Raw genomic sequence first — 17,790 nt, 5'->3', positions numbered from 1 at the left:
GAGAGAGAGAGAGAGTTGCAGCAGATAAAGAAGAAGAAGAAGAGCTTCCGATGAAATTCCCTCCCCTTTCTCATTTTTTCTATTATTTTTTATTTTTAGGCTGTTTATTCAAACAACAGTTGGTTTTCAAGCTGGTGCGATAACTAGAGAGGAAATGCCGATTTCTCCACCAAATCGAACCTCTAATCCAACGTGCTTTCGTAAGAAGTGTCGAAAATTTCTGTTTAACTAAGATCCAAAAAAAAAAAAGTAATAAAAAAAAAGTTGTTTCGATTTTTTTCATAATTTCAGAGGTATTTACGGTCCTTGTTGTCTTGCGGGTGTTGACATCTAGCGAAAATATCGCCTATTTTATCAACAACTCTCGACTTTTGTGGTGGATAAGCACAAATATCGGCGATAAAATGATGTTTTATTGATACTAGTGATAATATCGACGACATTTGGAAGAGAAAATATATAAGTGGTGTTCGTTGTTGCAACTCCTTCGACAACAATATTATTGGCGATAAAACGATGTTATTGTCGACAATTAAAACACTGGGCACGTCTATACAGTTGAATGGACGGTGTGGTGGGGCTGGATCAGTTTGGTCGGTGATAAGTTGGGTTGATGATGATGGAGTTAGAGTTTGAGAAAGAAGAAAAGAAAAAATTGAATGGAAAAAGAGGGTTTGAGAGAGAGAAGAAAGAAATACCTTGATTTGAATATGAAAGATAACTTAGAATCACTCCAATGGCTTCACACCAAATTCCATTCACTGGAAGTTTTATTGCTCAAAAGAAGCAACGTAGAGAAATTTCATTCAATATGTCCATCATCTCAAGTCTAAGTCTCTAGTCTCAAGCAAGTATATATAAGAAAACCTAAGTGTAGAACTATTCTTGACCATCCGAATCTGTTAATGGTCAAGATCAAAACATAAATTTGTAATAACTCGAAATAAAGATGTGATACACATCACAAGGATGATCTCCAGCGTGCAACAGGTACATCCACACATGATCAACGGCTTGGATGAATGTGGTCCAACGTGTCCATGGCTCAGATGTGTAGATTAGAGTGTCTGTACACCTAAACCCGAGTCTCCTAACACATACTACGATCTAGATCACCAAACGGATGTGTCCAAGATATCCAATGACATCGTCTAACGTTTGTAACGTCCAAATGTGATCCAGGGCAGGTTGTGTGACGTCCAAACAGTCCAAAGATGTATCAATCAGTTCCATATAAGCAACCCACATGTATCTTTTTAGTGTGTCGTCTTGAAAAATACACAACCATGCATGTGGGGTCTTTAACGCGGCTAAGAACTCGAATGGGGTCCACTGGGCCCCATGTAATGATCATCCAACCATAATGAAATTGGGGCTGGGGCCTTAGTTCTCCACCTCCTCCTCCGATAAACTTGTGTAGGTGCTCAGATGCCTATATCAGTACACCTTAAGCATGCCATATACCAAAAATAATGTTGGCATACTGATCAAGTATATCAAACTTATATAATAAAAATGTGTTTATCAGAAAAATGTCTAGCAATCCATATCCTACATGTATGTGTCACTCACTTGATGAGCATGCATGCTTAGAGGTGGGCATCGTGCCGAGTCGAGTCGAGTTGGGCCAAGCTTGGCTTGGCTTGTCCATGGTGTACTCGAGTTCGAGCTCGGCCTCGAGCTCAACATTGAAGCTTGGCTTGTTTGCCAAAGCTGTCGAGTTGAGTTCGAGTCGAGCTAGTGGTTCGAGTCGAGTCGAGTTTACCTCGAGTTGAGCTCGAGCTTGTTCATATCATTCATCATAGGTTAAGTTATTAAAATTTTTGCTAAAAAATACAAATTAAATGCCACATTACTAAGACATAAATAATAACCTTTAGATACTATCAATATCATACAACAAAAACATAATTTGTCCTCAACAATCAAAATCAACATCAATTCGAAATAGTTAAAATATATAAAAAATTATTAGATTCGTTCATGAAAATTTTCAAAGCTTTCATTCCTTCAAGCATTCTGGCCCACGTTTTCAATTTCATTCTCCTCTTCATACTCTTCAGCATCAAAAGTGTTACCGCCCCAAACTGGATGCAACCAATCTTGCGTACATATCAGTGCTTCAACTGTATTCGAGGCGAGTGAGCTTCGATACTTGCTAACTACCCTGCTGCCAGTGCTGAAAGCTGATTCTGATGCCACGGTCGAAATTGGAATTGATAAAATGTCTCGTGTCATCAACGGAAGTCTAGGGTATTCACGAGCTCGAGACTTCCACCATTGCAAAACATCAAAATCATTATCTTTTATCCTTATGACTTGTTCCTTTAGATACTTGTCCACTTCGGTTTCAGTTTTCTGCGTATCCGTTTCTTCTTTGTCTAAAAAAGACATAAAGTCATGAAGTCGCTCGCCCACAGTAGAAGAACTATCCGTAGTTTGAGAAGTACCTATTGCACTTGATGGATCGGCCGAATTATCAACATATGATGCGAACAGCTCTTCAATTGCAGCATTAATAATGGTGGTCTCCGCTGAAACTCTTTCGGAATTGGAATAAAGCGATCTGAGAACAAATCTAACCATTGTCATCTTGCATCGTGGATCTAGGACAACTGCAATGGCCATTAACAAGTGGCATTCAGCCCAATACTTATCAAATTTCATCTGCATTCCTAGAGCCATCGCTTTTAAAAATTCCGGACCATCAGCAGCACATTTTTTAAGCGCATTCATAATGAAAATAATTTCAGGAAGATATAAATTTGCCGTGGGATACTTATTTCCTGAAAAAATCTTCGTGCAGTTGTAAAAAACTTTGAGAAACCTATGAACATCTTTAGCTTTCTTCCAGTCTTCATCACTTGGCACGTATGCATACTATCACGTGTCGCAAGTTCAGGGAATGCAACTTTAAATTGTAAAGCCGTATCCAACATTTCATAAGTGGAATTCCAGCGAGTGCAGACATCTAACTTTAACTGCTGTTTAGATTTCAAATCCAAACGTTGGATTATATTATTCCACGTACTTATTCTTGAAGGTGACCCCCTTATATATTAAATGCTATCTCGTATGTTTGCAATCGTCGAATCAATTGCTTTCAGCCCTTCTTGCACAATCAAGTTGAGTATGTGAGCACAACATGTAACTTGAAATATTTTACCTTCGAAGAATAAATTTCCAGCAGCCTTGAACTGAGTACGTAAGAAAGAAATCAACGTATCGTTGGACGAGGCATTATCTAAAGTAATTGAAGAAATTTTCTTTTCAATGCCCCACTCAACAAGACGGTTGTAAATGCAATCGGACAGTACCACACCGATATGAGGAGGAACATGGCGGAAGTTTAAAATCTTCTTTTGTAGTTTCTAATCCGCATCAACGAAGTGTGCGGTCAATGACATATATCCCTTTCTCTGATTTGAGGCCGTCCACATATCAGATGTCAAACTTATTCTGGATACGGATTCCAGGAGAGCTTTCAAGTTAGCTTTCTCAACGGCATACATCTTCATGCACTCTCTTTTCACAGTATATCGAGAGGCCTTCTCACATCTGGGATTTAGAAATTTACAAAATCCCATGAAAACCTTACTTTCCACCATGCTGAATGGCTTCTCATTGACTATCACTAACCTCGCAAACCACTCATTTAATTTATCCGGGTCATACTTATACGTTGAGAGTGCAGCATCATCTTCAGAAATATTAAATGAAAGTAGTTGCTGGACTCCACCCTTCGATGTTCTTGGTCTCTTCACACATTTATCTAGATGCCTCTGATAGTGAGTTGTAGAAGAACCAGAATGCTTGCTATAAAGAGTCTTACAAAACTTGCATCTATTCTTGACAGAACCATTTGGTTGCGTGATCTCATCAAAAGATTCCCATATTATCGATCTTTTTTTTTCCTTTCATAGAACCTGAAGCTGTTTCAACTTTGTTCTCTAATTTTTCTTCATCCACGGAAAAAGAAGATTCAATTGATGCACCAGGGCCAGGAGTACTTGGGTTTTCTTCAGTAGTCATCTAAAAATCAAAAGTTAATAAGAGTAGGGTAAGATCAGGGATTTTATAGGTTGAAGAAATCAGTCAATGACATTTATACGTATATATAAATATATAATACAAATAATATCGGGCCCCTCCATAAACTGTAAGACACAAGTATCTCAAATAGTCTCCTAATAAATAAATTTACCAGGATACATACATATCACAATTTTATATTGTATTGTATGGAAAAAAATAATTTGTATAATATTTTTTCTATTAATTTAATATTTTAGTAATGTAAAAATATTATTATTATGATCTTACCACTTATATTCAAATATAAAAATGGTCAGTCAAGTTACTTTTTTTTTTTTTTTTTTGTAAATCAAAGAGAGATTGTAATTTGTAATTATATTGTAATTTGTAATTATTGTATTTTTATGATATCTCACAGCTAGTAATTCTAATTAAGTCAATTACTGTCAACATAGTTGCCTTCCCATGTACTTTTTGTACAATTGTCTAAATATTGATGACTTATTAACCAAGCAAGTGGCATGCATGTATGTCAATCTTGACCATCCAAAATAGCTCACTTAGGATACGGCCTTACCTATAAGGTTTGGACCATAGATGATCACATTTTTAATTGTCCATTTGCTGGCCATACTTAGATAATCAAGACCATTTGATCAGTGTGACTATTGGGGGCCGTGATTTGGGCACCGTAGATCAACGTAAGTATACGTCGTCGTGGATGAAAGAGAAATCATCACCTACATTTAGTTTTTCCCCATGGGATCCACCCTCATTGAGTTACCATCCAAAAATCAGATTAGTTGAACAATCCTGGCCTTTGATTCTTGAACACTTGTTATATTATCTAATAATCTCAGTTTTCAGTTCATGATACATAAAATCCGGTACCCAATATTTGAATGGTTTCATTTGAATTATTTGTATACCAATGTAAACTGAGAGAGAGATGGGAAATTAATTGATACTCTGCTTGCCTGCCTATGACGCTTGATATGTAGTCACTTAAAAATGATATATTTTTGGAATATATTGACTCAAATTAAACAAATTAAATTGCAGAATCCACCGTATCTTAGAAAACCATGACCTCTGAGTCGTAAACACTTGTTTGTTGAAATCAGACCATATGATAGGATTAATTTCTAACTGTCTAATATTTTTTTCATAAATCTGATATTAGATGATCAAGTGGGCATAATTTTTTCCTAAATCTAAACTGATACCCATAATTCATTTCAGACTGTTTAATTTGAACTAATTTTATGCCATGTATGCAAGTCTCAAGTGCATGCGTATCGTCTATGCTACTTCGCCAGAGTATCAAAGGTGTTTCTCGTGAGGGATCCAGGCATATATATAATGGTAGGTCAGCCCAAGCACTGTGGGCCCCACCATGATGTATGTGTTTCATCCATGCCGTCCACCCATTCTTTCATATCATTTTATGATATGAGCCCAAAAATGAGTTTGATCCAAATCTAAAGAACTGCACAGTGTTGATTGAACGCCCACCGTTAAAAACTTTTTAGGAGCCACAAAAGTTTTGGATCAAGCTGATAAATATTTTTTCCCTTCCTCCAAGCCTTCATTACCTAATCAATGGGTTAGATGTCAAATAACAATAACAGTTGGCCCTAGGAGATTTTTAATGGTGTAATTCAATCACTACTGTTTTTCCATGGTGTGGTCCACCTGAGATTTATATCTACCTCAATTTTGTGTTCAAGCTCTAAAATTATATTTCAAAATGGATTGACGGCATAGATAAAACACATACATCATGGTGGGCCCACATAGCACCAACCATGATGCAGGACATGGAAAATTAAATATGATATGCAAGATTGCAGGCTTAGATCACACCAATTCAGAAACAATCACACAACTTCCACATCCCACATGAAAATCCAAACATTCAATTAAAGGGGAATCTATGCTGGTCCAAGCCGACACAGGCTAGGACTGGACCAATAAAATTATAGACCAAACAATGTCAAAGGGAAATAAAATCAACTACTCATGCATAAAAATCAGTCCCTAATCCAAGGGATTCCCTAATTTCAATTCAAGGAACCCTAAGGTGATAAAAAGGGGCAAATCAATTAGGGATCATGTAATATAGGGTTAGGATTCATGAAAAAATGGCTATGAGAGGATAAAAGAGGATAAAAACCTGAGCCAAAAGATAATCCCGCGTGTGGACAGCAACAATGGCCCAGACGGACGTGCGTGTGATCCCGGCCGCACGTGTGTGGGGCCCACTATTCAGAAAAAGGCCACCTTGGCCCTGGTCGGCCAGGGATGGACTCCAAAACCTCCAAATTTCAGCTCGATCCGATGTACGGTTTGTGCGTGGTGCTCCGCCGAAGTTTCAGCTCGCCTGCGGGCCGAAATCTGGAAACCTGCTTCAATGAAGAAATCTGATGCAACAAAAGGACAAATTCGAAGTACGGATGGTGGGGGAAGATGGAAAAAAAAGATGATGGAAGATGGGGGTGAATTGGGATCGATGTGGCTTCGCACCACGGTAGTTAGCCCTTCGAAAAGGGAGGGCTTCACACCCACTTTTGAATTCTTCCACAACTCACGAAGAGAGCAGAAAAATAAAGCAGGAATTTTTTTATTAACTTCAATGAATGAAAAGAACTACAAGGGGTGCCTATTTATAGGGAGAACCCTATACCCAAAAACTCGCACCATGTGCGACACCTATTACTTGGCGATGAAGTAAACTAAAATAAAAACCAAACGAGGAAATCTAAAGCGTTCACGATGTTCTAAATAATAACAATAAGCAAAACCTAAAATATAAAACCAATCTGACGAGTGGGCCACGATCATGAGATCCCATGGTGGGCTTTTCTTGACTATCGGGCCACTTTTCTGAACAAAAACTTGACTTCTAGCTAGGAGGCCCTCCCTGGACGTCGTCATCGAGGCAGATCGATGGTGGGGTCCTCCATCTACGTACGTACGTGCGTAAGGGGGGCGGCGTGAGTGCGCGTGTGCGCGTGATGTCCCCATCAAACCACTATGCACACCAAATCCAATGCCGGACTGCATGAATCCATTGCTCCAGCGTAGATTCCAAGGAGGGCTTCACATCCCATGCCTTGAAATGACGTTACTAGATCTCCTTTTGATTGATTTCTATTTATTCTCTTGAACGATTTGGCTACTCATGGTCGGTGCTTTGTGGGCCCCATCATGATGTATGTGTTTCATCCATTCCGTCCATCTATTTTTCTACATCAATTTTTGGTCATACTCAAAAAAAGAGATATATCCCGGTCTCAAGTGGACCACATTACAGGAAATAGTGTTGAATGAACTTCAACCATTAAAAACTTTTTGGTGGCCATAAAAGTATTGGATAAAGTTGATCTTTGGTTTTTCCCTTCATCTGGGTCTTTATGACCTAATCAACAGATTGGATGTCAAATAAACAGTATAGTGGGCCTTAGGAGGATTTAAATGATGGATGTCCAATCATTGTTGTTTTCCTATGGTGTGGTCCACTTGAGATTTATATCCCTCTATTTTTTGGGAGAAAGACGTAAAATGATTTTTAAAAATGGATGAACAGAATGGATGATTCATATACATCATGGTGGGGCCCACAAAGCACCGACCACCAGAGGCTGGTGTTAAGATGAGTAGCCGATCCGTATCCCTCCTCTGAACAAAACCTGCAACCCTAGTTCCGTTCCATCATCTCCACCTCCAACCCTCCTACATTATTATAGTTGTTCTTGGACCCACGCTACAGGCAGATACGTGAGAGATCTAATCCATCGACTCATTAGGTGGGGCATCAGGCGGGCCATCAAGAATTCGATTCGAAATCCAAGCCACTCATCAGGTGGACCCCATTCTCCAATGGAATCAAAAAAGAGGAAAAAAGAAGAAGAACAACTCACCTTGATGATGTTGGTCGGGCGGGCGGGCGTGCGACGAGCAGGGGCAGCGGGATGGGTGGGGACTGTGGGGTAGAGACAGAGAAAGAGAAGAAAAGGGAGGCAGTCGTGCAGGTGGGGTGGGGACGTGGGGTAGGGTTTTTACTTTTTAGTTTTTACGATTATATATATAATATTTAAAAATATATAAAAACCTATTTCTAACGAGCCGAGTCGAGCTCGAGTTCGAGTTTCGAGTCGAGTCGAGTTCGAGTCGAGTCGAGGTAAAATGGCCCATGGTCGAATTTGACTCGAACTCAAATCGAGCTACAATATTTTAGCTTGACTTGGCCCCGACTCAGCCATTCAAGCCGAGTCAATCCGAGCTAACTCGAGCCGAGTCGAGCGAGTTATTCGAGCTAGCTCGACTCGTGAATAGCTCTATGCATGCTACTCTAATTTTTATTTATGGCATTTTCAAGGTGCACCCTATTTGATCAATGGCCTGTGTTGATGCAGAAATCTGGTCAGCCTTCCCTTTCACCATCGTTGAACTTATGGTGAGATGAGAGCAGCTTTCAATGCCGGTTCTCACAGACGGCGCCAAACTGTTGATGCAGAAATCTGGTCAGCCTTGCCTGGACCCTCGGGTACCTGCACAACTAGTACAGGGGACCCTCCGATGCCCAAGTCAGGTAGTAATTCGGGTCTAGTCGAGTAAGGGGTTTTCAGGCTGGAGGTCGTGCGTACCTTTCACCATTAGAGGCCTCTCTATTTATAGTTTAGGAGAGGCTGTAGCATGGAATGGATTTCCCTTTTTGGTGGGCGATATTGTAGCCAGAATCAGATTTTGGATCAGTAGGAGGATACTTCGAGATCCTCGACAAAGATCCCAGAATTCTAACCATCTCGAAGATATCCTTCGAGATCTTGGGAGAAGGCCTCGGACAGATCCCTCTTAAATGGGAATAGAAGGCCGAAGTAGTCTTGGCCGACCTGAGCATCCCTACTTGAATAATGCCGATCTGCATCGTGTCGAGCTGGGTCGTGCTGACCTGAGCTATACTAACCTGGTGCCAACCCGGATTATATCGAGCCGCCTTCCTAGTCAATTAGGAGAATAGGGGCTCCTGACGAACTCTGGAGATCTTCGAATTGACGGAGGTGGTGCTCTTGCGGGCCTGTTGCTTTTTTTACGGACTGAGAATAGGGAGCGGGCCCTTGTAGGATCCGAGCTTCATGTCGGTCTTTTGCAATGCCGAGCTTACAAAGTTCCGACCTGACCTTTCATTATAGGTCGGTCCATTTTCCCCATAATAGCCTGGATCTTTGACATGTCTGTTGCACGCAATGTTCGCAATATCGATACTATTGGCCGATATTATTGGTATCGTGGTCCAATATACAAAACTACCCAGGAGTACACAAAAAAAAAATCCCTGATATCGCGCGATATATCAATGATGTCGCAATTTATTGGCGATATCGTGCGTTTTTCTTTGTTTATGATCCAGATATCGATCGATATCTGTTGATATCTTCGGCGACATAGGTGACAATCCTCTCTACCATTCCAGAAATTCGAAGAAAAAAATCTCCCTTACCTTGTTACTCAAGATCTGCCTGCATTTGCTGTGCCAATCTCGATCGATAGCACCAGATCATGTAAGAAAACCTAAAGACCTTTTTTTTTCTTCGAAGAGAATTGCTTCGAAAGGAAACCAGATTTCTGCCGAGGTTTATGGGGATTTGGGTTGGATTTTGAAAAAAAGATGTAATTAGGGAGAAATTTTAGGGATTTTAACAAATTTAAAGTTTCGAGATGAGGCATGAGGTGTTGCACATTCACAGCTTTAACAGAGAAGACAAGGAGAGTTTCAAAGAACTCTCTCGCTCTCTACCTTAATTAGAATTAGATCCAAATCTTAGGTGGACCATACTCTAAGAAAGAATGGTATTTGAACATCTAATATTAAAAACTTGCTAAGGCCCTCCGTAATGTTTATTTGTCATCCAACCTGTTGATAAGGTCACAAAAACGTGGATGAAGGTAAAATAACAAATATTAGGTTGATCCAAAACTTTTTAGCCCATTCGCCAGTTTTAATGAGCCATCACCACTTTCCCACGGTATGGTCCACCTGAGATTTGAATCTGCTTCATTTTTGGGCTCATGCCCTAAAATGATTTGAGAAAACATATGGACGGCTTGGATATACAAGAAATATACCAAGGTGGGCCCCACCATAAGTGGCGCAGCGTCTTGGGTTAGGTCTAGGGGCGCACCTAATCCTCTCCCTTAAAAATAATCAAACTACGTTTCTGTGGGTCCCACCATGGTGTATGTGTTATATATATCCACACCGTCCATCCATTTTAAGAGATCATTTTAGGGCATGAGCCAAAAAATGAGGCCAATCCAAATTTCAAGTGGACCCCACCATAGGAAACAGTGTGGATTGAACGCCTACCATTAAAAAATTCTAGGGGGCCACAAAAGTTTTCGATCAAGCTGATATTTGTGTTTTCCCTTCGTCCATATCTTTGTGAACTTATGAACATGTTGGATCTCAAATAAACGTCATGGTGGGCCTTAGGAAGGTGTCACCGGTGGGTGTCACTGTTCGCACTATTTTTTGTGGTGGGGTCCACTTGAGCTTTGGATCAGCCTCATTCTTTGGCTCATGCCTTAAAAAGATGTCTTCAAATGGATGGATGGTGTCGATACAACACATACATCATGGTGGGGCCCATAGTCAGGGTCCAACCCACATTGCCGGTCTTTCATGATGCATGCACAGATTGGGTACTACCCAACTCCATCGGAAGCGGGAATTGATTAGGTGAGACCCTGGTTCTACTGAGGTGTGTGGGACTCGTGGGGCCCACATTGATGTATGTGACTACATCCACGCCGTCTATCTGTATTGAAAACTTATTTTAGGGCATGATCTAAAAATGAAGTAGATCCAAATCTCAAACGGACCATAATACAGGAAACGGTAGTAATTGACCATTAAAAACTTCTTGTGGGCCACAAAAGCTTTGGATCATATTTGTTTGGTCTACTTAAGATTTGGGCATGCTTCATTTTTGGGATCATGCCCTAAAATGTGCTTTGAAAATAGTTGGACGGTGGCCCCAAAGATGAAGCATATCCAAAGCTCAAGTGGACCACACCACATGAAACATTGTGAATTGAACGGCTAGTGTTGAAAAATTCTTAGGGGCCACCAATGTTTTGGATCAAGGTGAAATTTGTGCTTTCCCTATGTATTGCATATCTATGTTGTCCATCTATTTTTACATATTAGTTTAGGGTACGGTCCAAAAAATGAAGCAGATACAAGTTTCAAGTGGACCACACTGTAAGAAATAGTGGTCCACCAATGAGGTTTATTTGCACATTGCCTTGTATGGTCCCAAACGCTGCCTTATATGCATGTTCCCAAACAATGGTGCACCAATGAGGCTTTAGGTGGACCACACTATAAGAAACATGGTCCTAAATACTGGAAAAAGTGGTGTTTAAACACCTCACCATTGAAAACTTCCCAGGGCCCACCATGGTGTCTGTTTGACATCCAACCATTGATCAGGTCCATTGGATGTGGACATGGGCCAGGGCCCATTCGTGAGGTGGATCTGGAGTTCAAGTGGTTCCAACTATAGCAGGACAGTGGGAATGAGTACTTACCATTGAAAATCTTCCTGGGGCTCACCCTATTGTTATGAACAGTGCAGATCTCATGCATTAGTATGCATTAGTGCAAATCATACATGTCTTGATACATTTATAAATGTTACGCATTCAATTTGAATATTGTTGCATTGTTCAATCAGACAACGCATGGCTTAGGACCCTAAACAAAGGAAACCTATTATGTGCATTTCTTTCTTGAGATGTTAAGATTTAAAAGTGTATATTAAGGTCTTTTTTTTTAACAATCCCTGAAGTTTCATTGAAAAATTCAATCATTTTCCTAATGTTTTCCAAAAAGTGCGATAAATTATCCGATACAAACAATATATCCCGTGCGATAACCGATATGTATCTGTATCCCAAGGGTGCGATACATAGCGCGATACCGATATTTCCAACACTGGTTGCACGCATGTGAATCATACCCTTTTTCTACCCCTTTCAAATGATGTCTGCTCGTTGTGCAAAAACACTCTCCAGAAGCATCTCAAGATCATTTCTTGAAATATTGTTATTTCTATAATTGTTTTTCTGCAAGCAATTAAGTAGGGGAAGTAACCAAACACATTTTACGTCATTAAAATCATTTTGGGAATTAATATTGCTCCCAAAGGCTTACAATCAAGCCCTAAGTAAATAATTTTCTAAGAAAAATTGGTGACGGCAAAAACATGAAATGGAAAGATTAATTATTCACAAAAAGAAACAAGAAAAGATCAAGGGGCTTTCTTTAAAACAATCGGATAATTTATTTGAAATGGCATAATAGGATTCATGTAGCCGAGCCCATTTAGTTGAGACTTGGGATAAGGCTTAGATGACATTGATAATGATGAAACTTCTAATTCCTAATTTTTTAATTTTTTTAAAAAAGGATTCACTAGTTTCATATTTCAATTTCTAGCTTTTTTTTAAAAAAAAAAAAAAATTAAATTTTAAAGATATTGTTTGGAAACAGATGCTCGGGTTGACCAAGACTCGGTAACTTTACTGGTTTTATACCTGGTATGAGGTATCCAATTTTTAACATCAATAATTGCATATTCAGATTTTACTTTATGTATCCTATGATATTGTTGAATGAGATGATGACTTAGATGCAGAAAACTTCTACTTAGCTACCACTCCTGCTTGGAACATTTAGCTCTGAAATAGACTTCTCATCCTCTTTCTGGACGTTTATGCCAACTAAAATTTAAAAATAGGGGGTTCCCAGTCCAGCACCTCAAATTTGTTGCTTCTTAGCCTTAGGCTTCATGCAACTATTGGTTGAGAAGAAATAGCCACTCATCATGATGGGGACATCCCGCGCACGCCGTCCACACGTGCACCCCCCCACCCCACGCTCGTATGCCAGAAGAAGGAGGGCCCCATCGTCGATTTGGATCGATGACGACATCCAAGGAGGGCCTCCTAACTAGAAGACGAAGTTTTGATTCAAAAGAGTGAGCCCGTTAGTCAAGAAAAGCCCATCATGGGATCTCATGATCGTGGCCCACTAGTCAGATTGATTTCATAGTTCTTTTGATTCATTGAAGATTAATAAAAATTCTGTGTTTTCCTACTCTCTGAGTTGTGAAGCCTAATTGGGTGCAAAGCTCTCCCTTTATCGAAAGGTTAACTACCGTGGTGCGAAGCCACATCTATCCCGATTTACTCCCATCCATCGCCATCTCTACTACCCATCTTCTACCATCCCTTCTTCTCATCTCACCCCATCATCTACACTTCGAATCAATTATCTATTGCAGCAATTCTCCTCCCCATAGCAGAGTTTTAGAATCTGGCCTTATAGGAGGGCTGAAACTTCGGCGGAGCATCATGCACAAACCGTACATCGGATCGAGTTGAGATTTGGGGGGTTTTGGAGTCCATCCTTGGCCGACCAGGGTCAAGGTGGCCTTTTTTTGAATAGTGGGCCCCACACACGTGCGGCCGGGATCACACGCACATGCGTCTGGGTTAATGTTGTTGTCCATGCGTGCGGTACTTCTCTGGTTCGTCTCTCTCCTCTCTTTCACTGGCTTTCACCCAAAATCCCTAAACCTAACCCTAAATTACTCAAATCTCCAATTTTATGCCCATTTTCTTACCTTAGGGTTCCCCGAATTGGAATTTCTAAATCCCTTGGATTAGGGACTGATTACTATGCATGTGTGGATGATTATTTCTTATCTTTGAGTATCGTTTGCTTCATAATTTTTATTGATCCAGCCCTATCATGTGTAGGCCTGGACCCGCATAGATTCCCCTTAATTGAACGTTTGGACTTTCATGTGGGATATGGAATTTGTGTAATTGTTTCTGAACTAACGTGATCTTAAGCTTGAAATCTCGCATATCATATTTAATTTTCATGTCCTGCATCACATCACCATAGCGTCAGGAAATAAGTTCTTTCCCCCTTGAATGGACGAAATAAGTTTTTGTGCTATCTTCTGAAATCACTTTCATATGACGCTCCTGGTTAGCACAAGTTTCCCTCTTTATGTTTGTTCTTTTTTATTACTTGAATAAAAATCAATTCAAGCTGCAATAGTACGTTAACCATGTTGAGTAGTAGTGTGAAAACACATTTTGCAGAGATGACCTTACTGTATCTATCATTATCTGTCAACCCCTCTCTTTTTTCTGTGTACTGCTAACTTTCTCTTTCGTGTTATCTCTATGAATGGATTTCAGTGAAAATCCCATCTTCCATTAAGCACTACTTGACATAACCAGATGTCATAAGTTAATATTTCTGAATTATGGCTCCATACACATCTTTTGCAGGCATGCCTATTCAATTTCACATCAGTCATATTAGCTTATTGCTTTAAATTGAGCACATTGATACATCATACATGTGATCAATATTTTATGACATGTTTCATTGCCGATTAACACCCCCCAAACACACACACACACAAAAATAAAAAAAAATGTAAATCTCTTACATTGCATGATCTATTTTCAGTGATTTGGCTGACTGGTTGGGTGTTGGGGAGACTGGGCTCTTCAATTTCAAGCCTAGCGTGAGGCCTGTACCCCTTGAAGTTCACATCCAGGCAAGTTAATTCATGTTTCACTTCTCATTACCATGCAACCCCAAATCATCTTTAGTTTCCCTTGGATGAAAAATTGAATTACAATTGCTAACCAATTTCTTGGCATTGGCGGAGAGTAAGAACATTGGATTCCATCACCGTATTTGCCAGACCATGTATGGTTGTGTAAATGGCTGCATTAATATAATGTATACATATTATTTATACACTTCATTCATGATACCCCAAGTGTGCCTGTATGACAGCTGGGAACACCAGTTCTCTGTAGAAATCTAAAAGCCTGTATAATATTTGTCATCAAAATTTGCTTCATAAATAGGGCTGCCAATAGGCACCCAGATCTGTGGGACCCGAGCTTGCTTAAATGTGTTTGGGTCTATTTTCAATACCAGTAATATTCTTAAGAAAAACTAATAACCTACAGGCAAGTTACCACAACCTATGGTACAGTACCGTCTATCATGCCAACATGCAACATGTATAGGGTATCGGTACCAAAAAAATGTTATGCCCCACCATATAGATCACCTGGCACAAAAACCAGACTGGTCTGCTCATCAGCTGGGCCCCACCATTTAAATGACACCATTCATCTGGGGGGATTCATCAAGGCAAAAATGTCCTTAAATATTGCAACCCTTAGAAAAATTAAAAAATTAAAATAGGAAGTTCTTTATTTTTTGTCTTTGAAAATTCTTCTAGGGTGCTGGTTGGGGAGTGAACCTCATCACTCTTCAGTTTTCATGAATTAAATCCCTCATTTTGTGGGGAAAAACGGGAAAGGGGGAAAATGGGTGCAAATACTATGAAATAAAAAAAAATAGGTTTTTTTTTTTTGGAAAGTTTTTTTGGGATCTAGTTGAGGAGTGTATTTCGACCAATCTTCTTCAATTTTCTGAATCAAAATCTTCTTTTTGGGGGAACAATCAAGAAGGGGGAAAAGGCGTGTCAACATTGCGAAAGTAAAAAAAGGAAAAAGAAAGAAAGAAGAATAAAGAAAAAAGGATTTTATTTTTTATTTTTTATTTTTTTATGGTGGGGGTGGTCTAGTTGGGGAGTGGATTTCGACCAGTCTTCAAAATTTGAAAAATATTTAGTTGTTTAAAATTGGATTTCGACCAGTCTTCAAAATTTGAAAAATATTTAGTTGTTTAAAATTTTAAAAAGCAAATTTTTTTTTAATAATGATATTGTTTCATTAAAACCTTGCTAATTTTTATTTATTTATGGATGCATGTTGATGTGTGGTGTGTTGTGTTTTTAATAAAAAATATTCTTTAGAGTTATAAAAGTTTTGAAAAATTTTTAAAAAAAATGTTTACCTTTCAAAAATATTATGTTATTTCATAATTATGTATGCATGTGCAGATGGATGTTTGATTTGCGTGGATGTGTGCATTGATAGATGACTGAATGGATGTGCTATGGATGGATGGATGTCTTATGCATGTCATGTATGAATGGATTGATAGTTGTGTATGGATATATGAATGCATGCTTGAAAGTATGTATGTATGTGTGCATGGATAGATGGATGGATGATGGATGATGTATCTAAATGTATGTATGTAGGCATGCATAAATTTATGTTACTGTTGCACTAGCTTTTTTACGATAGCACATGGTTTAGGCCCCTATTAAATGGAAACTTATTGTGTATGGTTCTTTTTTGCAATTTTTTAAATTCATAGATATGTAAACACGTGTCTTGTAGCATCTCTTGAAGTTTCACTGAGAAAATCCACCTTTTTCTCCATTTTCCCCCAATGTTTCCCTTGGTAGCAACACACATCTGGTATCAGGGATATCGATACATGTTTTCGTTTCCCCTGTCAGTGATACATGTATTGATACTGATACTACAAACATGGGTTTATATATAAAACTATATCTCATAGTGTATGTGTTGGAGTGATGCACGTGATCCTACCTATAGCATACCATGTATTGGAGGAAGTTGCATACAGCGTACCCGTTCCTGTACCACGTAATGAAGTGACCAACGGTCTAGGTAACCTTGGTCTACATGCTACCCATTTGTCAACATGGCACACGTGTATGATGTTCCAATCTGTCCATTAGATGGGTCGAACCATGCAGATGCCATTATCAACTTGGAACCAACTATTTCCCAACCCAATGCCAGAGTTTTTAGACTCGATGGGTGGCCGAATCTGATTGGACCCTATTCTGGGACCTTAAATATGGTGTACCCAAACTTACCCCCTTAAACATGTACCAGGCATAGGTACACCAAGACCTAACCTGAACCTGAGTAGTTGGCAGCCCTAGTTTTGAAGTGTCCATGCCATGGGTGTGTCTGTGTATTTGTTGTGGCCTTCAGCTGCTTTTGTTACATATGTAATTTGGATACCTTAATTTTTTGTAGGAAGTTTGAAGATGGTGAGTGGATGAGTCGTGAACCTACCTTGTTTGGATTCCACATTTCTAATTGGTGCAAAATTTTCAATATATTAATTTTTGTGAACAGGGATACCCGGGGAAATTCTACTGTCCCAGAATGAATAGCATGAATAAACCTGCATATGCAGCCATATGTACCCATTCTCCTACAAAACCAGTTCTTATATTTGTTTCATCTCGTCGCCAAACAAGACTTACTGCACTTGACCTCATTCAGGTGAGTTGCATTTAGGTGATGAGACTAATTGTCCTATGGGTTTCAAAAGTTACTAACTGTAAATATTCTCACAGTTTGCGGCCTCAGATGAACATCCAAGGCAGTTCCTGAATATGCTGGAGGATGATTTGGAAATGATCCTGTCTCAGGTCACTGATCAGAACCTGAGGCACACTTTACAATTTGGCATTGGATTGCACCATGCAGGATTGAATGATCGAGATAGATCTTTGGTTGAGGAGCTTTTCGCAAATAATAAAATTCAGGTAAATCTTTGAACTTGGCATCCTTTCTTTTCAGAGCATAACTTTTTAAAAAAAGCCACATCTTCATTTTATTTATTGACTGTGAACTTTACCCGTACTTAGGTCTTGGTATGTACCAGCACATTAGCATGGGGTGTAAATCTTCCAGCTCATCTGGTCATCATTAAGGTGGAGTGGATCTATATCTCTCTCTCCC

At 39.4% G+C, this 17,790-nt stretch overlaps 1 protein-coding gene across 1 annotated transcript in view; it reads left to right on the top strand.

The window, feature by feature from the left end:
* LOC131219330 (DExH-box ATP-dependent RNA helicase DExH14) overlaps positions 1-17,790 on the top strand; it is a 148,714-nt gene that overhangs the window by 94,381 nt on the left and 36,543 nt on the right. Inside the window, exons 35-38 of the mRNA XM_058214411.1 lie at positions 14,597-14,687; positions 17,179-17,328; positions 17,403-17,594; positions 17,697-17,762. Coding sequence (XP_058070394.1) covers positions 14,597-14,687; positions 17,179-17,328; positions 17,403-17,594; positions 17,697-17,762 — 499 coding nt within the window. The remainder of the gene's footprint in view (positions 1-14,596; positions 14,688-17,178; positions 17,329-17,402; positions 17,595-17,696; positions 17,763-17,790) is intronic.

The sequence above is a fragment of the Magnolia sinica genome, chromosome 11 (assembly GCF_029962835.1).
Source record: "Magnolia sinica isolate HGM2019 chromosome 11, MsV1, whole genome shotgun sequence".
Taxonomy (NCBI): Eukaryota; Viridiplantae; Streptophyta; class Magnoliopsida; order Magnoliales; family Magnoliaceae; genus Magnolia; species Magnolia sinica.
The sequence above is the reverse complement of the archived record's forward strand: the minus strand, read 5'-3'. Positions and strand labels throughout refer to the sequence as shown.